The sequence below is a fragment of the Lynx rufus genome, unplaced genomic scaffold, assembly GCF_022079265.1.
Source record: "Lynx rufus isolate CCGP_SWC_20201006 ecotype Redwood Valley unplaced genomic scaffold, mLynRuf1.p SCAF_5, whole genome shotgun sequence".
In the NCBI taxonomy this organism is placed as follows: Eukaryota; Metazoa; Chordata; class Mammalia; order Carnivora; family Felidae; genus Lynx; species Lynx rufus.
This window is the reverse complement of record NW_025814867.1, coordinates 51259971-51287851: the sequence shown is the minus strand read 5'-3', so window position 1 is coordinate 51287851 and position 27881 is coordinate 51259971. Positions and strand designations below refer to the sequence as shown.

At 38.8% G+C, this 27881-nt stretch overlaps 1 protein-coding gene across 2 annotated transcripts in view; it reads left to right on the top strand.

Annotated features, from left to right (window-relative positions):
- Positions 1 to 27881, top strand: part of VEPH1 (ventricular zone expressed PH domain containing 1) — a 235637-nt gene that overhangs the window by 185809 nt on the left and 21947 nt on the right. For both annotated transcript variants that reach the window (XM_047100256.1, XM_047100255.1), the window contains one exon: positions 26979 to 27096. In XM_047100256.1, coding sequence (XP_046956212.1) covers positions 26979 to 27096 — 118 coding nt within the window. The remainder of the gene's footprint in view (positions 1 to 26978; positions 27097 to 27881) is intronic.

The following is a 27881-nucleotide window of genomic DNA, read 5'->3' as shown; positions in this document are numbered from 1 at the left end:
ACCTGAGCCAAAGTCAGACGCTTAACTGACTGAGCCACCAAGCACCCCTAGAACATATTATTTTAAGCCAACATTCAGGATTATCTTGAAACAGTTTGCCTTTTTCTAAAGTTTCATTTTTTTCTTCCTTCCTTTAACTTCTTTCATAATTATCAAAAAACAATTATTAATTAATGATTTTTCATGTGGTAATCTTTGAAAGGACAAAGCGATATTGGTAGACAGGGTCATTGCCTGTTATGACTGTTAAATTACCATTTGTTAAATGTAGCACAAAGTGCCAGATGGTGAATCTCAGTTCAAAAACAGACCACAGGAGAAATTCAAATAGAGAAATTGATTACTCACAGGTTCTGAGGGAAGTACATGGCACACCTTGAGGGGCTACATGGGGAGGTCAAGACAAGGTGCAGGCAGAGAAAGAGGCAGGACCTGGGACACATGCCTTTATAGCAGCTACAGATAGAGAGCTTTCGGGTTCCCAGGATAAGGCCAGATTGGTCAATTCAACAAAAAGCAGGTTTCTGTAAGCCTCACCAGAGTCTATCTAGCAGGCATATCAGGAGAAGGCCCTAGGAACCAGGGGAAACTGTTGATCATGAGAGCCACTGGAGGCATCATATCAGGGGTATGTATTTGTTTGTGACTCTGCAGGCTGTTTTCTAGGGCATGATTGTGCATGAGGGGATTAGTGTCAGTTTAAGGCCCCTACAGCCCACTTGGCCAAAGAAAATGGATGCCAAGGCAGCAATACTATGGAATAGCTTTGCCATATCCTCAATAGTGTTGTTTGAGGCTCACAGACTGACATAACACATTCCACTCAGAGGCACACAAAAACTGCAGAGTGGTATGGAATAGAAAACATTTTACAAAAGAAGACCATGGACTCTAGGATTAAAAGGAAAAGAGCATCAGGAAACTGGACTCCAGTTCTTTAGTGCTTTTTATTTCTTCCCTCCATACTTCTCTTCCCCTTGTCCTCTGCAATTGCCACAAAGCAAGGAAATGGAAATAAGGTGAACAGAAGAGAGAGAGCATGGTCAGGGTGAGAAAGAGCTCTATTGAGACAAGCAAGTATGACTTGAGACACATTTTAGGAGTGTGGAAACAGGGGCAACAATCTCAGGACACAATTGACTGAGACCACCTGGGCAGACACCCATAGTGGGAAAAGCCCAGAATGTGGAACTACAGCCATTCGCCAGATAGAGTGAAACAGGAATTGTGCATATACTGATGTGATCAGATTTGGATGAGAAAACTCACAGGCCTGGGTATGGAGAAAACAATCTGAAGAAACCTGGCTGGAAATAGGAAGACCACTTAGGAAGCTATTACTAGAATTAGGTAGGACATGAAGGTCAAAACTAAAATTGGAAGTTATAGGGAGAGGATGGATTCAAGAGCTATTAAAGAAGTAGAACCAATAGGACTTGGTTCTTAACAAGGAAAATGGAAGAACTAAGGATGACTCCAGGTGCTTCGTATGGCTGAATGGATGATCGCACCATCCTGAAAAAAGAGACCACAAGGAAAACTGAGGTGGAGGAAGAAGATAAAGCATTGTTATTTATGTTTTGAGTCTGAGTTATCTGTATATATAACCAGGTGGTGGTGGTGTCTGAAATGCCTGTGTGGGCCTCTGGAAGAAGGCCATTAAGGGAGGCATGGATTTAGAAATCATAAGGTAGCCCTTGAGGTCATGGCAGTAGACTGGATCACTCAGGGAGAATATATATAATGAAAATAGAGAACGGTTATTGATCTCCCCTTAGTAAATATAACCAGCTTATCTAAGCTCTTCCCATACTCAAAGATTCGATTACTCTTATTTTGCCTTTAAGAAAGCCCAGAATAAGTACTGGAGGCTTACTGGGCAAACCAGAGGTTCTGAGAGGATATAATCATGGTCTCTGTCCTTGTTTTACTATTAGATGAGGAACAAGCATACCAATGTTAAATAAATTCAAAGTATGAACAAGTAGCAAATTAATCAAAAACTGTTATATTGTGAAACTAACTCAATATCTCTTAAGTGCTGAAGGATTGTAAGAAGGATGACAAATGAATGTGATTAATCAGAAATTTATTTACAATGGTCTGTAAGACACTGAAGATGCATCCAACTATTGCATCACTTTTTTGGCTTTGGTTTAAGAATTAGACTTGCAGTTTTAAGAATAAAGGAAATGCCATAATTGCATCAATGCAAAGTAGAATGGAATTTTTGTGTGTATTTCATTCAACTCTTAAACTGTTGCCTCATGATTAAAGACAATGCCTCAAATTCTTATAAATTTTTCATGAAAACTGTGTTTTCACTACAGGCAACTAGTAAATTAAAACTTGGCAGCCTGCTTCAAGTCCTAAGAGATTTTTTTAGAAATTGGCAAACCAGTTTTGTGCGTATTCACAAATATACTTCTTCATATTTCTTACATTTTATACCAATAAATATTCCTCTAGGGAAAAATTAGCTGCAAATCAAAAAGGTTTTGAAATCTTTAGTTTTGTAATTTTCTTTATTCATAAGTAATAAAAATCACTTTGATATCTAGAATGTATATTATGTAGCGAAGTTATCTGCATAGGTATTTCTCAATCAAATTGATTTTCTTCTGTTTTTTTATGAAGTGTTCTGCTCACTAAATTCAAAATAGCTGGAAGAATAATCCAAAGTCTGCTTTATTTTCCCCACGTGTGCCAGTATGTACATGCACTAGCAATTTGAAAGTGATGTGCATGTGCATCTGTTGCTGTAAATGAGTTAACGCTGCTGTCAGGTGGATTCACATCCCCCAAAAAGGAAGAAACTCTTAGGAAAATGCCTGAGTCTCTAGAATGTAATGCTCTGGAGGTTTTGTTATTGTGGTTGCTTTTTAATTGAGTCTTGACATTTTAGAACTGAAGATCAACAGTAAGATAACGATTAAATTGCAAACTGTTTGAGGGCAGGAGTTGTACCCCATTTACTATTGCATTTGCAGGGTCACATAGTAGCTGGCATACACTGGGCTCTCAACAAATAATGGGTACCAACTGAATAAATGAGTGCTGCTATCTTCCAAATATTAAAATTAGAAGCAAAGGGACCTGTTGAAAGTCCCACAGCTAGTCAATGGCAGAGCTAAAACATGAGCACATGCCATGGTGACACCATAGCTGTCACCGATGTATCTGATACTTCTCTACTCTGGGCACATAAGAAGATTACACTTCCCTGCCTCTTGAACTAAGGCTTGGCCATGTGACTTGCTTTAGCCAATGAAATATGAGATGGAATATGTGTCACTCCCCACAGAAGCTTTTAAAAACAACTACATGAGTCTCTGTGTTCCCTCTTTTCACTTACCATGGTGATTGCAGAAGCAGAGGTTGATATTAAGTTGCCAGCAGATGGGCACAGAATTCTGAGCCACCTCCATGGAAGACGGCTCTCTGGAGAGCCATCCAGACCCACTACACTTTGCATAAGGAAGAGACAATCTTTTGTCCTGTTAAAAACTAAGGTTTTGGTATTACTGCAGCATAACCCACCTATCTTGACTCATACACCTAGCAGAGTAGGTAAACGTGGCTCTGAAGTCAGACTTCCTGTCTTTAAATCTGCCTCTGCCACTTGCCAGTTCTGAAGCCTTTGGCTCTGAGATCCAGTTTCTTTATCTGTACCATGGCAATAATATTTGCTCCTACCTCATAGAGCTGTTTGAGGATTGAATAAATTAATACATAGAGAGTTCTCAGAACAGTGGTCACTGTTGTGGTTTCTCAATACAGGTTAGCTAATATTCTCTGGCCAGCATTTCTCTCTCTCTTTCTCTCAAGAATAACAAAGACACTATATAGATAACTCCAGGTTGATTCAAAGCCTATATGTTATCAATGAAACCTTATAATTAGAAGAAAATATCAAAAGTTGTCTTTATGACCTTGGGATAAGAAAGAATGTCTTTTTTTTTAATTTTTTTAAACATTTATTTATTTTTGAGGCAGAGAGAGAGTATGAACAGGGGAGGGTCAGAGAAAGAGGGAGACACAGAATCTGAAACAGGCTCCAGGCTCTGAGCTGTCAGCACAGAGCCCGACGTGGGGCTCGAACCCAGGGACTGCGAGATCATGACCTGAGCTGAAGTCGGACGCTTAACCGACTGAGCCACCCAGGCGCCCCAAGAAAGAATGTCTTAAGATGTAAGTGAGCAGAAATCATGAAAAATAAGTAAATATTTGGGGCGCCTGGGTGGCGCAGTCGGTTAAGCGTCCGACTTCAGCCAGGTCACGATCTCGCGGTCCGGGAGTTCGAGCCCCGCGTCAGGCTCTGGGCTGATGGCTCGGAGCCTGGAGCCTGTTTCCGATTCTGTGTCTCCCTCTCTCTCTGCCCCTCCCCCGTTCATGCTCTGTCTCTCTCTGTCCCAAAAATAAAAATAAAAAAACGTTGAAAAAAAAAAAGAAAAATAAGTAAATATTTGACTACATAAATGTTTAAATTTCTGTATTACGAAAGACACTATAACAAAAAAGGCAAGCACGAGGTATGAGAAGTATTTGAAATATGTGCCACTAACACAAAAATCTGCTACATCAACAAGGAATAGACAAATAATTCAAGACAAAACTAGGCAAAGAATGTGAACAGAAAATTCACTGAACAGGAAACTCAAATGGCCAATAAACACAAGAAAAAATGTTTAGTCTCACTAAAAATCATTGAAAATATTGATTTAAATATTTTAAAATGATATGCCATTTTACAAAGAGCAGACTGGCAAGAATGAAAAATTGTAGCCATACAAATCTTGGCAAAGATGTGGAAAAAACAAGAATGTACATACACTATAGATAAAAGTATAACAGATTAATCTACTTAAAAAATAAAAAAGTACTTAAGAAATATATAATCATTAATTAGATTCATAAATGACCATTAGTGACAGTCAAGGAGGGTGAGTAATTAGCTTTTCAGAATCTTAATACCACTGTGGGGCACCTGGGTGTCTCTGTTGGTTAAGTGTCTGACTTCAGCTCAGGTCATGATCTCATAGTTCATGAGTCTGAGGCCCACATTGGGCCTCTGCACTGGTGGTACAGAGCCTGCTTGGGATTCTGTCTCTCTCTGCCCCTGCCCACTTGCACTTTTTCTCTCTTAAAATAAATAAATAAACGTTAAAAAAAAAAAACCCAGAATCTTAATACTACTCAAAGCTTACCAGAAAAATGTTTAAGCATTTTATCAGAAATGCTTATTTTTCACCAAAAAACATAAAATACCTAGGAATAAATCTAACCAAAGAGGTGAAAAATCTATACACTGAAAACTATAGAAAGCTTGTAAAATTGAAAAAAGACACCAAAAAATGGAAATATATTCCATGCTCATGGATTGGAAGAAAAAATATTGTTAAAATGTCAATACTACCCAAAGCAATCTACATATTCAATGCAATCCCTATCAAAATAACACCAGCATTCTTCACAGAGCTAGAACAGATAGTCCTAAAATTTTTATGGAACCAGAAAAAACCCCAAATAGGCAAAGCAATCTTGAAAAAGAAAACCAAAGCAGGAGGCATCATAATCACAGACTTCAAGCTATACTACAAAGCTGTAATCAACAAGACAGCATGGGACTGGCACAAGAACAGACACTCAGATCAATGCAACAGAATAGAGAACCCAGAAAGTGACCCACAAACGTATGGCCAACTAATCTTTGACAAAGCAGGAAAGAATATCCAATGGAATAAAGACAGTCTCTTCAGCAAGTGGTGCTGGGAAAACTGGACAGAGACATGCAGAATAATGAACCTGGACCACTTTCTTACACCAGACACAAAAATAAATGGATGAAAGACCTAATGTAAGACAGGAAGCCATCAAAATCCTCGAGGAGAAAGCAGGCAAAAACCTCTTTGATCTTGCCCGAAGCAACTTCTTACTCAACACATCTCCGGAGGCAAGGGAAACAAAAGCAAAAATGAACTACTGGGACCTCATCAAAATAAAAAGCTTCTGCACAGCGAAGGAAGCAATCAACAAAACTAAAAGGCAACTGACAGAATGGGAGAAGATATTTGAAAATGACATATCAGATAAGGGGTTGGTATCCAAAATCTATAAAGAACTTATCAAACTCCACACCCAAAAAACAAATAATCCAGTGAAGAAATTGGCAAAAGACATGAATAAACATTTCTCCAAAGAAGACATCAGCTGGCCAACCAACACATGAGAAAATGCTCATCACTCATCATCAGAGAAATACAAGTCAAAACCACAATGAGATACCACCTCACACCTGTCAGAGTGGCTAACATTAACAATTCAGACAACAACAGATGTTGGCGAAGATGCGGAGAAAGAGCATCTCTTTTGCATTGTTGGTGGGAATCAAGCTGGTGTAGCCACTCTGGAAAACAGTATGGAGGTTCCTCAAAAAACTAAAAATAGAACTACCATATGACCCAGCAATTGCACTACTGGGCATTTTATCCAAGGGATACAGGTGTGCTGTTTCGAAGGGACACATGCACCCCCACGTTTATAGCAGCATTATCAACAATAGCCAAAGTATGGAAAGAGCCCAAATGTCCATCGATAAATGAATAGATAAAGAAGATGTGGTATATATATACAACAGAGTATTACTTGGCAAGCGAAAAGAATGAAATCTTGCCATTTGTAACTACATCGATGGAACTGGAGGGTATTATGTTAAGTGAAATTAGTCGGTCAGAGAAGCACAAAAATCGTATGACTTCACTCATATGAGGATTTTAAGAGACAAAACAGATGAACATAAGGGAAGGGAAACAAAAATAATATAAAAACAGGGAGGGGGACAAAACAGAAGAGACTCATAAATATGGAGAACAAACTGAGGGTTACTGGAGGGGTTGTGGGAGGGGGGATGGGCTAAATGGGTAAAGGGCACAAGGAATGTAGTCCTGAAATCATTGTTGTACTATATACTAATTTGGATGTAAATTTAAAAAAATAAAAAATAAAATTAAAAAAAAAGAAATGCTTATTTTTTTACCACAAAGAAGTTTTGTATTAAAACATACAAAAATGTTCTATCCTAGTCCAAGTTTAAGAAATTTTTCTTTATAACTGTTTAAAATGAACAATCTGGCAATAAACTCCTCTACCCTATTATCTTTCAATTCCATTTGTAGGTGAAACACCAGGAGACATGTACAGATGTCAACTGAATATTTTTGCACCAAAACATCAGGAGCAATGCAAATGTTCATCAGTATATAAATGAAGAAAATGTTGATATAATCATGCTATACAGGCAATGAAAATGAATTAATTAGACCGATATGTAATAACATGGGATAAATTTTGAAAACAGGATATTAAGTTTTATTTTATTTATTTATTTTTAATATTTATTTATTTTTGAGAGAAAAAGCACGAACAGGGGAGGGACAGAGTGAGAGGAAGACAGAAGATCCAAAGCAGGGTTTGCACTGTCAGCGCAGAGCCCAATGCTGGTCTCCAGCTCACAAACCATGAGATCATGACCTGAGCCGTAATCGATCACTCAACCAACTGAGCCACCCTGGTGCTCAAAGGATATTAAGTTTTAATAAGCAAGTTGCAAACGTATGATAAATAGTATGATAGCTCACATAAATTTTTATAACACTCTAAGCAGTATTATGAATGCTTATTGGTATATATACCTGGGGTAAAAATATAATACCATATTTGGAATCACACCAAAATTCCTGACAGTAGGAGGTGGGTAGAAGAGAGAGGGAAATGTTACTAGAAAGGGAATTAAGGAAATCTCAGTTTCATCTGTAATTTTGTTTTTTTAAAAAATCAAGCAAAATATCAGTATTTATTAATATGGCAAGTACATGAGTATTTGTTACATTATCCTTTGTATTTGCTTTCCTGTCTTTAAAAAAAATTAATTAACCTATAAGTAAAGTCTAAGAATAGAGTGTTGATAGATTTGACTACATAAAAATATAAAGCTTATAAAAAAAACCTATCATGCACAATAACTTAAAATGAAAATATGTGTAATAATCATGAAAGACAAAGTTTAATATCCTGAAGATACCATAAGTTCATGCAAGTCAATAATCAATGGGCCAAAGGCATTGAGCAAACAACTCAAAGGAGACTCAGTTCAAAAAAATATTCTTCTTCATCAATAGTTGAAGATACGAAAATTGAAATTAAAATAACTTTCACATTACCCCCTTTTAATCCATTTTTAGAAGGATAATAATCAGTTCTAGCTACAGCAAGAGAGTTTGGACACTCTCACACATTTTTAGTTCAAGTGTAAATTATTTCAACACTTCTAAAAAACAGTTTAGCAATACAGGTCAAGAGTCTTAAAAATATTCATATCCCTTAACACAGTGACTCCATTTCTAGGAATCTATTCTAAAGAAATAATCTGAAATTTGTACAAAACCTAAAATATGCACATCAAATAAATATTGTGGAATTATTTATTAATAGCCTAAATGTCTTAAGACATACACATATATGCCTCCATATGGAAGAATATTAAGAAAACAGGGAAAATCATATTTATGAGAAATGTTTAATGACATGAAACAATGCTATGTCAAATACCACATTGCAAGATAAAAAATTATTTATATAAAAAGGATTATTTGGAGGATTGCCCATTAAAACAACGAAAAGGAAATATACTGAAATGTTAGCAATGGTTAACTCTGGTTGATGGGACTAGCATATTTGAAATTTTCTGTTAGAAGTTTGTGTTTCTTTTATAGCCAAAGAAAAAAATTATTGCAGAAGTATGAATTTTAGTTACATTGCTTTCTGTAAGTAAATGTAAATGAACAGTATATTTAAAGAAAAATCCATGTTAAGCTCCTCAATTTTCATTATAAAATAAAGATTTTAGAAAGAGGGCAGAAAATCCATTAGTCTACTTTAGAAATGAGGAGGATGGCCTCTGGGAGCAACTGGAGATACCATTAACAATTTCATGCTAGTGCATGTGCGGCCCAGCCCTTCAGAGGGAGCGGCGCTCTGATTATCAGAGACCCAGACAGTTGACAAAATTGATTGGGGATTGCTAAAAGATTGGAATTTGAGAGAGAAGTTTCCTTTATTGACACACATGTTCCAGTTCCCAAAGCATGGAGAAATTCCATATGCCACAGAAATGAAGTCTCAAAACTGCCCATTATGGAAACAAAAAAAAAAATTAAATTTACTGCTGAAATAAAATATGCCCCATCTGGCTAACATTTGGAGATTTGTTTTCAGTCCACATTGCTACAAACATACTTGACAGGTCCCAGGGTAATTGACTGTAGTGTCAAAGCATAAATAAAACTGAAGCACCAATTCTGGGTATAACAAAAGGAGACATTCTGATGCTCCCCAAGACTTAGATTTAATGTGTTGAGTTGCAGTATTAATACAGTGCTCGAGGAAATAAATGCATAAATAAGGAGTGCGTTTATTGTATATAGGCTGTAACTATTCACATTCTTAAGGGAAATTTAAGTCTACATGTGTGATGTAAGTGACAAGTGTTGTAGGTCAGCCTCGAGGGAGACCAGGGTGTATCATGGTGTTTGAGAGAGATTAGTTATGTTGAGCCCTCCCTTTCAGGGCAAGTTAATGAGGATGGGGTAAATGGGAATTGGGTTTGTGATTTGAAAAGCCTAGATTGGGGTGAGGACTTTTAGGCTGTAAGCTGAGAACCAGGAAAATATGATTGGCACTATCTAGGAAGCAAAGGCAAGGTAAAGAGAGAAGATTAAAAAGAAAAAGAAATGGAAAAAAAACAATGTATGAATAAAATCTAGTGATTAAGAGGTAAACTCCATGAGAATATAAATCATAATAGGAATATGAAGGCAAGGGGGTTGAGAGGGCAGATTGAGGGTGGAATGTAGACACAGATGCAAATGTCTGGGACACCCCTGGCTCAAACACAGAACTGGTTGGGAGAATGGTGGACATTAAAATAGGGTCTGGGCTGGGGCATCTGGGTGGCTCAGTTGTTAAGCGTCTGACTCCTAATTTTGGCTCAGGTCATGATCTCATGGTTCATGAGTTTCAGCCACGCAGTGGGCTCCATACTGACAGCATGGAGCCCGCTTGGGATCCTCTCTCTCCCGTTCTCTCTCTGCCCTCCCCTGCTCATGCTCACATTCTCTCTCAAAATAAATAAATAAACTTTAAAAAATAGAGTCTAGGCTTTAAAAAAAAATTTTTTTTATGTTTATTTACTTTTGAGAGACAGAGAAAGCAAGAGCAGGAGAGGAGCAGAGAGACCAAACAACATGGTCTGGGGTAATTTACCTCTGCCTCGTAAGCCATGGCAAGGAGCTTAGATTTTATTGCAATCTATGGGAAGTCACTGAAGAGTTTTGAGCAGCAGACATTATTACCCAGCCTGATTTCAAATGATCAACCTGTCTGCCATGTGAAGGCTAGATGAGAAAGGGGCAAAAGTGGAATCAGGGAGATCATGAAGACTATTGCCCACCCAGATGAGAAAAGAGAGTAGGTTGAGCTGGGATGGTCCTGGCAGGGATAGAAATGAATGACACATTCAGTATAAATTTTGGAGGTAAAAAGGACATAGCAAGCTAATGGGTGAGTGTAAGGGTGAGGGAGACTTTAGAATATCTTAAATTTAAAATGTCTGTGAGATGTCCCAGTGTAATTGTCTAGTAGAAAAATCTGTGGTTTAGGGCACAGATGAGGGAATTGTTGGCACAGAGGTGGTGAACACCACAGGAAGGAAGATTAAGGCAATCTGACAAGACAGTCTAGACAGCCAAAGGACCCAATGAAGGATTGAATCCAGAGAGCAGTCCAAAGACAAAAGAAACTCCGAAAGTTTAGAGGTCACATGTCTCAAGAGAATCCAAGAAAGAGAGAGAAAGAAAATGAATGGGATTTGGCAGCCAGGTCAAGGCAGCAAAGTACAAAAAAGTGCCTATCCAATTGGGCAACTTGGAAAAGGCAGTTTTAATGGAGTTTTAAAGGCAAGGTTCAAAATGGAGTTGGTGAAGAAATGAAGAAGGAAGAATGAGGAAGGAGACAGCATCTGTAGAGAAATGTTTTAGAGGCTGGAGTTGAGTGGGTTCACAAATGGAGGAAATATGGAGATGGCTTGGAATGGAATTCTCCAGCACATGTTTGCAAATGTTGGGATGATACAACAGAGAGGGTGAGGGTGATGAACAGATGAAAGAAAGCGATTGCACACAGACACAGATTTGATGGGAGAAACATGAATGAGTTCTGTTTCATGACTTTTCATCTTTTTCAGTGACATAAGGGATAAGGCCATCAGCTGAAAGTGTTGATGGGGGAGGGAGGATGGAATATAGGAAGTTTGAGGAAATAAAGTCTAAAATGAAATTCTCAGACAAAAGAACCACGAAAGTACTAGGGAACTATAGCAGGACTGTCAGACCATGAGAAACATCCATTTGGGATCTGCAGCAATGGATTTAAAGTAAAAATGGAGGGGCGCCTGGGTGGCTCAGTCGGTTAAGCGTCCAACTTCAGCTCGGGTCATGATCTCACGTTTCGTGAGTTTGAGCCCCACGTCAGACTCTGTGCTGATAGTTCAGAGCCTAGAGCCTGCTTTAGATTCTGTGTCTCCCTCTCCCTCTGCCCCTCTCCCACCCATGCTATCTCTCTCTCTCTCTCTCTCTCTCTCTCTCTCTCTCTCTCTCAAAAATAAACATTAAAAAAATTGTTTTAATTTAAATTAAAAAAGGAAATATGATTTTCTCCAGTAGTGATCAGCTATTTAGGTGCTAAAACAGAGTTCATCCAAGCTTGAACTTCTGTCTTTTGGTTGAGTGGTAATTAAATGGTGAAAGATTTCAAGGTAGGGGAGATCTTTAAGAAGATAGAGGGCCGTGATGCTGACCAAAAGAAAAGGTTTAAAAGACCAAAAAAAAAAAAAAAAAAAGTAGGAAACCCAGTTTGAGCAACAAAAAGATGGTCTTTAGAGCCAAGGGGAAGAAAAAGTTATTTTCTTTTTTTTTAAGTTTATTTCTTTATTTTGAGAGAGATAAGACAGCACAAGTATGAGAGGGACAGAGAGAGAGGGGGACAGAGGATCCGAAGTGGACTCCATGCTGACAGCAGAGAGACCAATGTGGGGCCCGAACTCATGAACCATGAGGCTTGAGCCAAAGTCAGATGCTTAACTGACTCAACCACCCAGGCACCCCCTAAAAGTTATTTTCTGAATGAGGAAGAGGATGGATTTCTGTTGAGCTTCTCTTCACAAGAATCTCTGCTTCTCCTCTCAGCCCCAACCTGTGCTCTACTACTCCCCTTGGAAACAAGAGTGCAAGCTCATCCATAGCACTGCTGGCCAAGGGAAAAGCAGACAGACAATGGCCACCAGGCGAGATGAGGCCATTGTGACCGTAGCTGTGCACCCTACTGCGTGTGTGAGACTTGCAATGCTAGGTGGCTCTGCGAGAGTATTAGCTTAACCCCAAGATGAACTTTTATCATAGTTTCTGCACTATCAGTAGACTCGCAACCCTCCGCCATAGCCACATAACAGTTCATCAGGGATTAACGTGATTAACATAAGAAGACAGGCTCCAAGGTGAAGAGAGTCCTTGAGAACAGCACATCCTCTGGAAACTTTTATAAGCATGCCTTTTATTGATGTTTTAGGACTACAGAGTTTGGAAGTCTAGCCAGATTCTAAACTTTACCTCCCTAAATGCTGTCTCTACCTTCGTTCATATTTTCTTCCCCTTAAGAGCTATACATTATAACAATCTATAGGACCCTCATTTAAACAGTTCTATACACGCAATTCATATTAAGTGATTGCACATGACTTTATAAATACATTGAACCTAAGTGACCATTAACTATTTAAAAATTAGAAAATTGTTACCCTTACACTTGGCTAATTAATACACACTATTACTATCTCCCTAACCACCACCCACACATATTATGCTCATGTTTTACATAAGCTTTTTTAAAGAAATTAAAATTGGCAGGATAAATATTTTCTCAGTATAGTTTAAAACCTGGTTTATCACATGTATTGTATTTCCTTCATTTTTCACAAGCCAGACTGTCCTATAATGAAGCTTATCAATTTTACTACTGTAGTGAACATTCCTTCACAGTCAGCCAGATGTTCTGCATCAGTCAAGGAAATTAAAAAAACACACTTTAGAGAATAGTTAACAAAATAACTCTATTCCTGGGGGAACAGAGGTATGTCACTCCTCCGAAAAGTCAATTTCAATCCAAATAGTCGTTTGTGTTCTTTTCTTAAACGATCAGTGCATGAGTAAAATATTTTACTTTTTCCCTTGATGCTATCATGGATATTGTGTGAGTGCCTACAAATCCTGGCCACTAAACTATTGGAATAAACAGCACTTTATTTCAAGCAAAGAGGAAGCGTGGTAGTTAGGAGCTCAGGATCTGGGTTTGAATCCTGTCTCCAGCGCTTACTGGTTCTTTGATTTAAGTCCTCTGTGCTTCATCTTCCTTAACAAGACACTAATACCCACTTCATAAGGATGTTATAAGATTTAGAAGACATAATACATGTAGAGCAACTGGGTGGCTCAGTTCGTTAAGCATCCAGCTTTGGCTCAGGTCATGATCTTGTGGTTCATGAGTTCAAGCCCCATGTCAGGCTCTGTGCTGACAGCTCAGAGTCTGAAGCCCGCTCCAGATTCTGTGTCTCCCTCTCTCTCTGCCCTTCCCCTGATCATGCCTTGTTTCTCTCTCTCTCTCTCTCAAAAATAAACACTGAAAATTTTTTTTTAATTTATAAAAAAAAGAAGACATAATACATGTAAAATTCTTCGAACAGTGACTAGCACACAGTAAGAGCTCAGTACATGGTAACTAGTATCATTTTATTGTACTTCCTCTGCAAGACCCCTTAAACAAAATGAATAACAAAGGTTTCATCCTTTGAGACAGATCTATTTTCACAATAGCCAAAAATTTATGTAGGCCCAGGTCTATTATAAAAGGAGACTGTTCATACTGAATAATAGTTATTGTTTAGCAAAAGCTGGGTTTCACTAAAGTAATGAAACTTTTGTACATGGCTCATGAATATACCCTACAAAATAGTTTTGGGAAAGACTTCTAAAAATGTTTTGAGCAGAGGCTGTGTCACTAAAATATGAGTAGTCATTCAAATTTAACACTCATTTCAAAATATAAAATCCTGGTTTTTTTAATGTAAAAACTCAGCAATTTAAGTATCTCAGTAATTGACATATCAAGAAAGAGAACAGTCAGTGGCACTGTTTTCCTTTTTTTAAAAGATTCTGTACATTGCTTGTAGATTAGCAAACTCTTGGTTCTAGGGAGACATTACCACATTACCCTCTTTCCTTTAGGGATTACGAAGTAACCTTTATTTTTTTTTAATTCAGTATAAAAATATTTCCTAAAGTCTAATTATTTTCAAAATATTGTTACATTGTTACACTATCTTCACTACAATTTGGGGTTATTACTGAAGGCCATTCCTAGAGATAGGAGACTTTTTTAAAAAGTTCTTTGCTAAATACAGTCAATAGAATCATTTGATGCCTCATTCCAGGGTCTGGTAATTCCTTCTACACAGTCTCCCTTGTAGCCATGACAAATTGCTCATGCTCAGTGTGAGCCCCTTTCTTCATGGTCTTTTCCCAGAGCTGATGGGAAACATTAGAACACCACCCCCACTCCAGTGCTGCTGAGTAGTTCTTAGACCTTAGTCCATGCACAAGTCCCTGGAGACCTTGTTTAAATGCAAGTTCCTGGGACCTCTGTGGATCTTGCAAGTGGTAATTTTGGGGGTGTGCCTGGGACTCTGCATTTCTGACACACATAATCCAGGTGATTCTGAGGTAGAAGGTCCCACCAACTATTCTTATGGAAATACTGGAAGAGAGGCAAAGGTAACTGGAATCCAATTGACTCGGCTTGAGTCACATCTCTCCCACCGACATGCACTGGGCATCTGGGCAAGTTGGTTAACCTCATCGAAGCTTAACTTCTTCATCTATAAACTAGGAACAAATTCATCTGCCCGATAGTGTTGCTAGAAAGGCATTATGAGATGATGCATCTAGTTAAACACCCGGCAGAGCACCTGGCACAGTGAGTGCCCCATAAACAGCATCTGTAAAATCATTGCTTTATAACCTTTGAGGCTGTGGTTAAGTCACCTGTTTAGTTTTTTCTTTTTTGGATTTGTAACAACTTAGATATCTTTATGGCCCTGCTCTGACTTTGTAAGAACTGAACGTTGTAGTCTGTGTCTGATCAGGGCCCAGGTACCTCATTATAAACCTATATATGTGTCTAATGATTCCCCAAATGGGCACACCTCGTTGCACCCTTTAATTTCAGCATCTCATTAGTGTTCCATTTGCCCACTTTGTTATTTCCCATTCCCTCACTAGTGTCCCCTTCCTTTTTTTTTTTCCTTTCCTTTCAGTCCCCACATCTTCCTATGCCCATTTCTTTATTCATGGCATTAAATCCTTCCTTTTATGCTTGTCATGATTCCTTCCTTTCTGCACAGCTCATTACATCCCTCCATCTGTGAACCTCATTATGCCATCCCATTTTTATCTTGTTACATCCTCATCATGCACATATTATTAGCTCCTCCATTCATGCATAGCACTGCATTCTTTCTCTCTGCTTCTTATCATGACCTGCCCTTTCCACCCTTCCCATTTAATGCTTCCATTTATAAATCACATTACATCCCCCCCAAATGCCTTCATCATTACACCCATCCATTTATGCATCTCATTACTTTTGCCCATGCACATTTCTATGTGCATTTCTATTTGTACATCTCATTATGGCCCCATCAAACATGCACATGTCATTACTCCCCTTTCAAATGTTCGTGTTGCATTACATCCTTCTATGTTTGCATCTCATTACATCCAATATTCCTAGGTTTGACAACAAACTAACAAAGACAGATAAGTGTGTTACTTGCTTTTAGAAAACAAAATATGTTTCTCAGGCGCCTAACATCAGTGTTTCTTAAACAAGTCACTCGTTTCAGAAAGATTTACATATTTATCTAGCTAAGAGATTAAAAAAAAGACACCCTCTATTTTATATGCATAAAAAAGAGCTCCTTATCTTGTTTTGTTCAACTCATGGTCATTATCACTACTTTGTATTATTTCTCTACAGTTTACAAAGTGATGCAATTATCCATGAATTTATTTGTGGCAACAACTCTCTGAAAGAGACAGCTTAGGGATCCCAGTCATTTTACAGAATGAGAATTGCATTGAAAGCACCAGGAAATTAAGTTATTTCCCAAGAACTGCTAGTGAATGGCAGTGGCAGGGCTCAAAGTCAGATCTTCTGTCTCCAAAATCTACATTCTTTATGCCATACCACTCTGCAGAAAAAAAAAATCCCTTATTTCTATGTATCATGTGTCATTTAATCCATTCCATAACACTTCCCTATGACAGACGCTGGTGTTTGCACACTTTAGGTGCAAACCTAAAGCTTTAGGTTTGCTTTATTTTCTTTTCTAAAACAAAATAACATAACATCAATGCTTTGAAATAAAACACTTAGCATTTTGTGTTCATCTCTTTGTCCCTGAGTTTGAAGAACTAGATTACAAGAAGCTTTAGTGCGGAGTCCCCCAACAAGAAGAAATGCACATAGACTAAGATGCAAAAGTCAAGAGAAAGAGATGGTCCTTTACTGATCTTCCCCACCAAGACCAGCCTCATACAGGCAAAATAAGGGGACTTCCCTACAAGAGATTTGAGGGATACCAAGGAATCCCCCCACCAGGTTCTGCACCTTTCTTCCTGACAGATCCTAAACCTGGCCAGTCTCTGCTTCATTGAACTGTGTTCTCTGCCTCACTTTTATTTTCTATTTTATTATGAAACAGCTCATAAATTCAGTAAAGTGCAGAAAGATGATACCCATTCCCATCACAAGATAGAAGAGATGTTTACATTTCTTCCATATTTACTTCAAATATTCCCCTTTGCCAGAAGAAAGGAATTGTAAATATTCTCTTGAGGTTGGTGTGTATTATTTCTATTTCCACAGATATTTTTGTACTGTTGTTTTAAAATTTTACATATGTGTTATAGTGCACATATCTTTTGCATATCCTTTCCGTGCTTAACATTATGTTTTAAAAATATATCTGTCTGTTCACACATGTGAAGCTAGCTCATTCATTTTAGTATCTATAAAGTTTTCCATTGTGTAAATAGACCAGAGTTTACTTTATCCATTTCTCTATGAGGGGGTAGTGCAACATCACATCTGCTTGTTCTCTTATTACTTCATCAGTGCTGAGTGCTGTGCTCTACCCGTTGAATGACTAAGTGAGACATTTGAAATTCTCACATCATGGGAAGCAATGCCTTTTCCATAGATCCATAGCAGAGTCCGTTTTTTCCCCATTGTAACTGCTCCAAGTAGTAAACACATCAACAAAACGATAGTTCTTAAGTAAAACTGGACTCTGGCCAAATGTTGGTATGTACTTGTGTATTAAAATAATTGTACCTAAAATGGGTGGTCTGATTCCCAGATCTTGGGATACTTCTTATGTTAGCAAAAGGCAATAGAGATGGAAAAAAATACAATATTTGCCACAGAAATGTGGTTGATTTTTCCTCTGGTTAAGAAGCAATGGTTTAAGGAGTCACTGGAGACTACTGCCAGCCTCTGATGCAAGCAGACCAATATGACTGTGGCCACCAAAAGTATGGCCTATTTCAGATATAAGAAAAGACTGTTAGATAGTAATCCTTCCAGAAACTTCAGAGCCTGGAAAAGCCTTCCATTGTGGTGCAGAAAAGGAATTCTTCATATTGTGCTGGTGGGAATGTAAATTGGATCATTCTGACAAGCAATTTAACAGAACTTAGTGAAGTTAAGGATATGCATGATGTTCAATTTTTAATGCCTCATGCAAACAAGATTTCTGGAGCAGAGCAGATTATTTACAGCTAATAACCTCACTGACTCCCCTTTGCTTCCATTATTAATCCTGGGCAACACAATGAGAACCTGGTGTCATCCTACACATACAAGGTCCATACCGTAGGAAAAGAAATACTGAGAATATGAATCTGGATATTTATATGGTGGGGTGGGGGTGGCCAGGACCCCCACTCATCTGAAAGAAGGAGGGAAACATTTTTGCTCCTTGGGAAAGATTCTGGGTTTTTCTACCTTTTGGAATATAAATAAATCTCTCCAGGGCGAGGATAAGACCAGTGTCTCCAGCTTGACAGCTTAGACATGTCTCTAAATCCTGGGTCTCATCCCCACTTTGAGATGTAAACACATACTTCTGGGAAGATAAATCTCTCTAAATGGTCTCTCACTTTCTAATAAGTCATAAATTACTTCTCAAGCTTGTTCTTTTAGCCCGAGTCCCAAGTTTTAGTAAAATTTGCTCAGAAAGCCCAAACTATGCAGAAACATAAAAAAAAAAACAACCCAACAGATTTTCTGTACATTCTTAAACATACCCTGTGATCTAATAATAATCTTCTTTTAAAAAATTTTTTTAATGTTTATTTTTGACAGAGAGAGAGAGATAGAGCATGAGTAGGGGAGGGGCAAAGAGAGAGAGACACACACACAGAATCCGAAGCAAGCTCCAGGCTCTGAGCTGTCAGCACAGAGCCTGACATGGGACTCAAACTCACGGACCATGAGATCATGACTTGAGCCGAATTGAGATGCTTAACCCACTGAGCCACCCAGTCACCCCAACAATTCCACTTCTGCATGATTATCCAGAAAAATTCTTATGTCCACAAGGGGATGTGTATGAGGATATTCATTGTTGCATGGTTCATGTAAGTGTAAACATGGGGCACAGTTGGCGCCTATCACTAGCGGAATGGTTACATTAAAATGAGACAGTGGCAGATGTGCACCACATCATTCTATGGCAGTGGCAACAAACTAAGTACACACACAATGCCATGTACTCTTGAGAGTAACATGCAAGAAATAGAATGTGGTCCATGGCATAACATTTATGAAAATGAAAAACACAGTAAGCATATTTTTCAAGAACCCAGACATGTTTGAAGAAATATATCAAACCCAAAATCACTTACGTAAAGGTGACGTGGAGCATCTGGGAATGAGAATGGTATCAGGGATAATGAGGGGGATATAAGAGAAAATAACCTGCATGGCTGCAGAGTATGGTTATGTTGCTAACTGACTTCCAGAGGAGAAAAAGAAAGCCCCTTCACTGAGCTCATTCCATATCAGCACCCTCTGTGGTCTAGTGCCACGTGGTAGTACAGTAATCCCCCTGCTGTATTCTTGGAGATACATTCCAAGACCCCCAGTGGATCCCTGAAACCATGGATAGTACTGAGCCAAATATATACTATGCTTTTTCCTCTACATACATACCTATGATAAAGGTTAATTTATAAATTAGGACACCTGAAAAACAAATAATCCAGTGAAGAAATGGGCAGAAAACATGAATAGACACTTCTCTAAAGAAGACATCCAGATGGCCAACAGGCACATGAAAAGATGCTCAACGTTGCTCCTCATCAGGGAAATACAAATCAAAACCACACTCAGATATCACCTCACGCCAGTCAGAGTGGCCAAAATGAACAAATCAGGAGACTATAGATGCTGGCGAGGATGTGGAGAAATGGGAACCCTCTTGCACTGTTGGTAGGAATGCAAACTGGTGCAGCCACTCTGGAAAACAGTGTGGAGGTTCCTCAAAAAATTAAAAATAGACCTACCCTATGACCCAGCAGTAGCACTGCTAGGAATTTACCCAAGAGATACAGGAGTACTGATGCATAGGGGCACTTGTACCCCAATGTTTATAGCAGCACTCTCAACAATAGCCAAATTATGGAAAGAACCTAAATGTCCATCAACTGATGAATGGATAAAGAAATTGTGGTTTATATACACAATGGAGTACTATGTGGCAATGAGAAAGAATGAAATATGGCCCTTTATAGCAACATGTACAGAACTGGAGAGTGTGATGCTAAGTGAAATAAGCCATACAGAGAAAGACAGATACCATATGTTTTCACTCTTATGTGGATCCTGAGAAACTTAACAGGAACCCATGGGGGAAGGGAAGGAAAAAAAAAAGAGAGGTTAGAGTGGGAGAGAGCCAAAGCATAAGGGACTCTTAAAAAATGAGAACAAACTGAGAGCTGATGGGGGGTGGGAGGGAGGAGAGGGTGGGTGGTGGGTATTGAAGAGGGCATCTTTTGGGATGAGCACTGGGTGTTGTATGGAAACCAATTTGACAATAAATTTCATATATTTAAAAAAAAATAAACAATACAAATGACAAAAAAATTTATAAATTAGGCACAGTAAGAGATCAACAACAAATAATAATGAAATAGAATAATATAGCAATATACTACAATAAAACTTATGTGAGTGTAGCCTCTCAGAATATCTTATTATACTGTACTCACTATTCTTCTTGTAGTGACAGGAGATGATAAAGTGCCTAGTGAGGAGATGAACTGTGGTGAATGATGCAGGGAGTATGGTGTAGTAGCTTTAGGCTACAACTGACCTACTGATGATATATCAGAAGAAGGATTATCTGCTTCCAGGCTGGGGTTGGCAGTGGGTAACTGAAACTTTGGAGAGTGAAACCACAGATAAGGGGGGACTACTGGACACAGCAGTGCTAGATGCTCAATATACAGTTATTAAATGCAGGTGGCAACCATTGATGCTGGCTGTCATGCCAATGGTTCCAATGATTACATTTTACTGCCATCACCACTGTAAAAATGTCAAAATTTCTTGATATTTTGAACACTGGTAATCTTTTGCCCTGGCTTCCACTCTGATTAAAAAATACTTTGCTGCCTTTAATGGACGAAATTTTAAAAGAAATTAGGTTCATAAAGAAAGTAATTGTGGGTTTATCAAACATTTATGAAGCTTCACCCAATTTTCCACCTTCAGTTTCCACTCAATCCATATGCTTGCATTAGCTTTTGCATAAACTGCTTTATTTAAACTCTTATAATGTTTACTGCCAACATTTTATATTCACATTATTTTCTCATGATCCCTAGGCGAATGTGAAAACTTTACTTTTTGAGTCAAATCAAATAATCTATCATATTTGTTGGTTCTTACATGAAAGAGTTCTTCAAAACTTCTCTCAGAAATGAATCAAACATGCTTTCTTCCAGCCACTTGGAGCCAGACCCATGGTTGGAATTGCCACAACTTGCCAACAAGCAGTGTCCCAACACACTGGTACTCAAAGGATAGGGAAAAAGTCAAGTCTATTCTGTGATCTATAGTAATAGTAAGGAGCTGGCCACATTAACCTTACATACTCATATGTACCTAGAGTTCCCTTATTAGTCTGGGATAGAGAAAGGAGAGACAATGGAACAGAGTGCGTGTGTGACATCTACATTGAATACAGAATTATGTTATGAGTGCTTCTGGCTCAGCACCCTTGCTGCCTCTGCTCAGAGCCTGTCTCCCACCTGTTGCCCACTCCTTCCTCACACATCCCAGCCTTCTGCCAACTTTCAGATAAGCCTAAACAGCTTCAATTTTCACGCCTCTTCTCTTCTTTCCAAGTTGTACAATTTGGAATAATAATGTCTCTGATCTTCAAGAATGGAATTTTTGCTCTTGCAACCAGATTGTATATGTTGTCATTTGAAGCCAAACTACTGTGGAAAAGTATAAACATATGCACAAGAGGATTCAAAAATTCCTCAAATACCGATTAATGGAAACAAATCAGTCATCCTCATCTGTTCCCAAGGATGTAGGGTTAATCACCAGTCATTGCACATCAGAATAACCTAGGAGCTTGTTTAGAAATGCAGATTCCCAGGCACAAACACAGGCTAGTCACATTAGGTTTCTAGGAATGGAACCTGTGTTTGATGTTTGTAACAAGTTTCCCTGGGATTCCAGATACCGACACCTCCTAAGAACCAGTGATTTGGAAAAGCTGAGAACGAGCAGTCAACATGCTATATTGATGGATTTAGACAAATATTCTTCAATTACTAACATTTTATTCTAAAAACTTGTTTTATAAAATTAAATAAAATGAATTCCTGTAACACACATAGAGATGCAGGTATATTTTTTAAAAATATAACTGAAAGGGCTGAGTGGGCATAATTGAATAGACATGAAAGTTTAAAACCTAAATGCTACTGTTGATATAAATGGGAGATAAAATCTGTGTGTCTCAATTAGTAAACATTTACAAAGATTCATTGAACATCTATTATGAGCAAAGTGATATATTCAGTATTTTCAGAAGCTGTAAAATAATATGGAAATTAATCTTCTTGGGGTGCCTGGGTGGCTCAGTCGGTTAAGCGTCCGACTTTGGCTCAGGTCATGATCTCACAGTTTGTGAGCTTGAGCCCCGCATCGGGCTCTATGCTGACAGCTCAGAGCCTGGAGCCTGCTTCGGATTCTGTGTTACCTCTCTCTCTGGCCCTCCCCTGCTCACTCTCTCTCTTTCTCAACAATAAAAGAAAAAAAAAAGAAAAAAAAAAGAAAGAAATTAGTCTCCTTGCCAAGGGGGCTTTAATCCAGTTGAGAGCTGAAAGAGTCACACCAGAAGAAGATAAAATCATAACCAATCACAAATAAAGATGTATTTCAGTTTTCCTCTGTGAAGAATACTATGCACCCAATGCATTATTGTATCACATCCTTGGAATATAGGACAATGTCTCCTTCGTCTATTTATCCTTGGTTCCTGACACCAGGTGCTATAAATACTAATTGCTATAAATTGAATAGTAATATTTTTCAGAAGTTGATTTAAAAATTAAATTATAGCATAAATATTCTTTAGAGTTTCTTTTGCTAGTTTATTCATTCAGTGCACAGTATGTTTCTTACAAGACGCTATGTATGCTTGCACAATGTGGGACAATATGAATAACATAAAGATAAGTGATATAAGGATGACTCATTAATTTTTTCCCTCAATAAATTTTTGCACACCCTGGACTCCATATAGTTAGAATTCATACACTAGAAATAGCTGTAAAGACATAAAGCCCTTCTATTTTGTGAAAATATTGGAGATCGTTAAAAAAGGAAAAAACCTCTTGTTTACATATCTTAAAGCATACTTGAAGTATGTGCCTAGAGTTGATCCCATTAACCATAGGCACACAGAACACATGAGACAATCCTATGTTTTGTATCTGTGCAAAAAAATAGCTTTAAACAGAATTTAAATGTACCAGAACCCAAAGTTCTTCCAGATGTATGCTTTCACTGATTTCTGGAAAATTGTTTCCCCATACCCTCTCACACTACATCGACCACTGTATAAGACCCAGAGGCCACTTTGCACTTTTACAGAATCCATAGCATTGACTCATGCTGTCATTATCATCAACATAACGTTGTAAATATCCTCTCATCTTTCCAGGCTATTTGGCTATTTTTCCCCTAAGAGGCTTTGCAAGAGACTTTTTATATAGTTCTCCAAATTCCTACTCCCGTTAATGATTTTTAAAAAAATAGAGAAACGTTCATTTAATTGGCTATTTAAAAACATCATTTTTCCTCCAGGGGCCTCTATCCCTTTTGAATTCGATGGTATTTATCAAGAAAACCTTTCTTGTTGTATTCTTACTATGATTATGTATCTTTTTCTTTATATTCTTCTGGTTTTATTGAGGCCTGATTTGGAGCGTTCTCAGAAGAATGTGACCTCTCTAAGTACAATCATCATTTTCATTGAGAATTGGCCAACAGGGTGTCTGTCACCTTCCCTTCTTCATGGCACAATGTCGGTATTGAGTCTTTGTGCTACATTACAAATTACCCAAACCTAGAAACTTAAAAAAACATATATTTGTTATCCCACAGTTTCCTTGGGTCAGGAGTCTGCTTGTGACTTAGCTGGGTCTTCTGCTCAGGGTCTCACAAGGCTGCAGTCAAGATATTGGCTGGGCTATGATCTCATTTAGAAGTTTGACTGGGAAGGGTCTGCTTCCAAACGTGGTTAGGCTGTTGGCAGATATCATTATTTGGGATTGTAGGACTAAAGACCTGGAACTCTTACTGGCTATTGGCTGAAGGCTGCCTTGAGGTCCAAGAGGCCACCCACAGTTACCTGCCTTGTGGCTCTGTCCATAGGCACTTCATAGCATGGCAGCTTGCTTCTTCAGGCCAACAGGAGAGTCTCCCTTATGCATCTGCTAACAAGATAGGTCTGTGTGTGTGTGTGTGTGTGTGTGTGTGTGTGTGTGTAGTGTGTGTGTGGTGTGTATGTGTTTGTGTACATAATAACATAATCATGGGATTGATATCATCTTTGTCATTTTCTCAGAAGCAAGTCACAGGTCTCTCCCACACCTAAGAAGAGTTTACATGAAGGAATGAGCACCAGAAGATAGGAATTATGGTGGGGGGCGGGTCACCCTAGGGTCTGTCTACCACAATGCCATTGAACTAAAGTGCTTCAGGGAGGAACTATACTTAGATATGAATGATTTTTATTATTCTTCTGGGGTCTAGTTGTTTTAAAGTAAGCTTATAATTCTCTAAATAAGTCAATTTTAATTCTCTTGGTATTAAAAAAAAGCCATATAGTAATTCTCGGGCAAAGCCTCAGAAATTATAAGACCCAGGAGGGTAAAGAAGATAAGTAGGAGAGAGAAATAATGACCTCAAGCACAGTCAAGAAACCAAAATTCCAAAACTGTAGGTATCGCTATTTGATGGTTTGTGTTTGCTTGTTTTGTGATTTATTTTGCTTTGATTTTCCAACAATATTTGGAGCTACATGTGTTGCATCTCTCTCTTCCAGGTTGGCTGTTATTGCTGATTTCAACAGTTCAGAGAATTACCCTCTATCTTCTTCAGTCAGTTCCCTTTGTATAACACCTAAATCCTCTAAAGAATTAGTCTGCTTTTGACTTCAGAACTTGAACGCTGGGATGTAGCTTGCCATCTGTCCTAAACTTTTTAAGTAACTTATTGCCAAGACAAATGTGGATTGTAGGCAACAACCTGGGACATTTCTGGTCTCAGAACAGGAAAAATAAAGGAACCCTTAAGTATTATTTTAAGTACTTTGTTTGTTAGCAGTGTTTGTGGTGAATGAAAAATTGATCCTTGGTTGTGTGTGAAATAGAGAAGTGATCTGCATGCCAATGGCCAATAGACTTCAGAGACTTCAGAGTTCTGAAACTGAGATTTATGAACATCTGCTTTTCCCCCATAAATTTAAATATAGATTTCATCCTTTGAAACCTGCAAAACTCCCAGGTGCTTCTTCAGTCTTTATCTTGGGAACATGCTTTAAAAAAAAATGGCATTAAATGTTAGCAACTCAAAATACTATATTCAGCATGTTGAGGCTCCAAGATGTCCAATGCCAGAACACAAGCCATAATAGTCTTAATAAAGAATGCTGAAAAGTATTTCTTTCTAGTCCCAGTTTATGCCTTTCATAATTCCACAAATATTTATTTCATGCTTGCTTATGGGATAGGCATTTTTAGCACTGAGATCATAGCAGCCAATATAACAGAGAAAATCCCTGCCTTCATTGTGTTTATGTTCCAGTGAGTGTAAATGTTCTCTTAAAAGAATTCCCTTTAAATGTTCATAATACTTTCATATGGTTCACTGGAAAACTTTGCACTGGGCTTGCAAACCAATGTTAATCCATTCCTGATGTTGGACTAGATTCTGGGGATACAACTGTGAACAAAGTAGATCTTTATTCTCGCAGGGTTCTTAGGGTTTGGCATATTTCTCACCTCTGTTAAGAAACATAGGCCTGGGAAACAGGAGCTTTGGGGTAGAAACTGAGGAGCCACTTGCCCATTCTTTATTTTTGAGCCATCGTAAGCAGCACAAACAGTGCCTCCATCCTTTGGCTCTTGGGCTTACTAAGAGCTGTTACTATGGGTAGAAGATAAGAATGTGTGGACCAGAGGAAGGGGAATAAAATCACAAGTCTGCAGAGGACAAACACATAAGTCAGCTAGGCACGTGGAAGGCTAGCAAAGACATTAAATCCCTCTGAGGAAAGCAAGCTTTTAAGAGAGCAGGTCTGACCACCCTGTAGCAGAGGACACAAGGCATTTACATAATAGGAAAGCCTCAGGAGGACAGTAGAGCTATTTAATTTGGTTAGGCTAATAGTATTCCATCCATTTACAGTGTAATAGAACCTTTCTCCTCTGCCTCTTAAACAGGAACACGTTGGCACGGTGCCACAGGGCACATAAAACAGCGCCAGTCTTCTTGGTGTGTCCATTCAACTCAGCTATTGGGAGGGGGAAAATTAATTAATTTACTGATAAGTAATTTAAGACATTATTTTCTATTAAAACCAATACAGCTGCACCATGGAATATAATTCAGGATTTGCATATACCGTTAAGATAAAATATAAAACTGAAACAGTGCCGGAGCAAAGGGCTGAGGGATTAAGCCCTCTCCCATAGTTCCCACCAGCCACCTACGAAGCCAACCTAACAAAAATAATGTTTTGATATGGATAATGGATCCTCAATTTTGTGCAAAGTGTAAATAACAGACAAACTCCCCTACAACTTTCCTATCAACCACGTTGTCCCTTGCGTACCCCTTCTTCTTAGAAATTCTGGAGTTGCCATTAGATGTAAGAAAATGTTGGACCGCTTCAGGCCCCACCCCCGAGCCCTGGGGCCTAGCTCTGGGGCCCACGATCACTGTCCTCTGCACTTAAGAGAAGTCCCTTGGAAGGGTTTGAGATAGTTGCTCTTTTGCAAGATGGGCTCAGAGAGGTTTTCTCAATGCTCCCTCCTTGTCCTTAGCACTGAGTCTGAGTACTGGCCATCCTGCTCCCATATCCCTTTTTTTCCAGTCTCTGAATGCTACGTAGCAGGCAGATCAGCTTATGTGCTTTGTGCTTTGTGTTCCTGGAACAGGATCTGGACCAGGTACAGCTCCATCTGGAAGAAGTGAGATTCTTTGATGTATTTGGCTTCAGCGAAGCAGCAGGAGCATGGCAATGCTTCATGTGCAACAACCCCGAGAAAGCGACCGGTGAGAGACCCCTCCCTTCCTCTTGCTGCTCAGAATCACTTGTGCCCCTGGGGTTTACAGGGACCTATGAGCCCTGCCATTCTAACTGGCCTTCTTCTTGCATGAATGTCCTAAGTTGTAATAATGCACAGAGGTATGCCTGGTGGCCTCTGCCTCATGGTGAGAGAGGTATTTCCCCAGAGTGGGAGTGAGAGAAAGGGAAGATGTTGAAAGGGAGAGAAACATAAACCAGAAACGAGCAAGAGAAACAACACCTTATGTGTAGTCATCAAGAAAGTAGTACTGGCTATTTTGTCCTGAAAGCATTCATTTCAGTCCAGATGACCCTGAGGGTTAGAGAAAAAGAGGTGTTCTGTCAAAAACCTCAAAGAAAGGAGATGCTGCTAAAGGAGTGAATGCATGCACAACCCTGTCATCTCATGTTCACCCCTTACACTTTCAAAAAACATTTTTTTAATGTTTATTTATTTTCAAGAGAGAAAGAGACAGAGCACCAGCAGGGAAGGGGCAGAGAGAAGGAGACACAGAATCTGAAGCAGGCTCCAGACTCTGAGCTGTCAGCACAGAGCCCGACGTGGGGCTTGAACCCACACACCCTGAGATCATGACCTGAGCCAAAGTCGTACCCTTAACTGATTGAACCCCCCAGGCGCCCTACCCCTTACACTTTTGCTTGTGATTCTGCTGTGAAACACTTCAAGAGTGAGGAATTAATTGAGGAATGCCTTCCTAGCTGTTATTCACCCTTTCCCTCCCTGTCTGCTGCCCAAAGAATTTGGTCTACT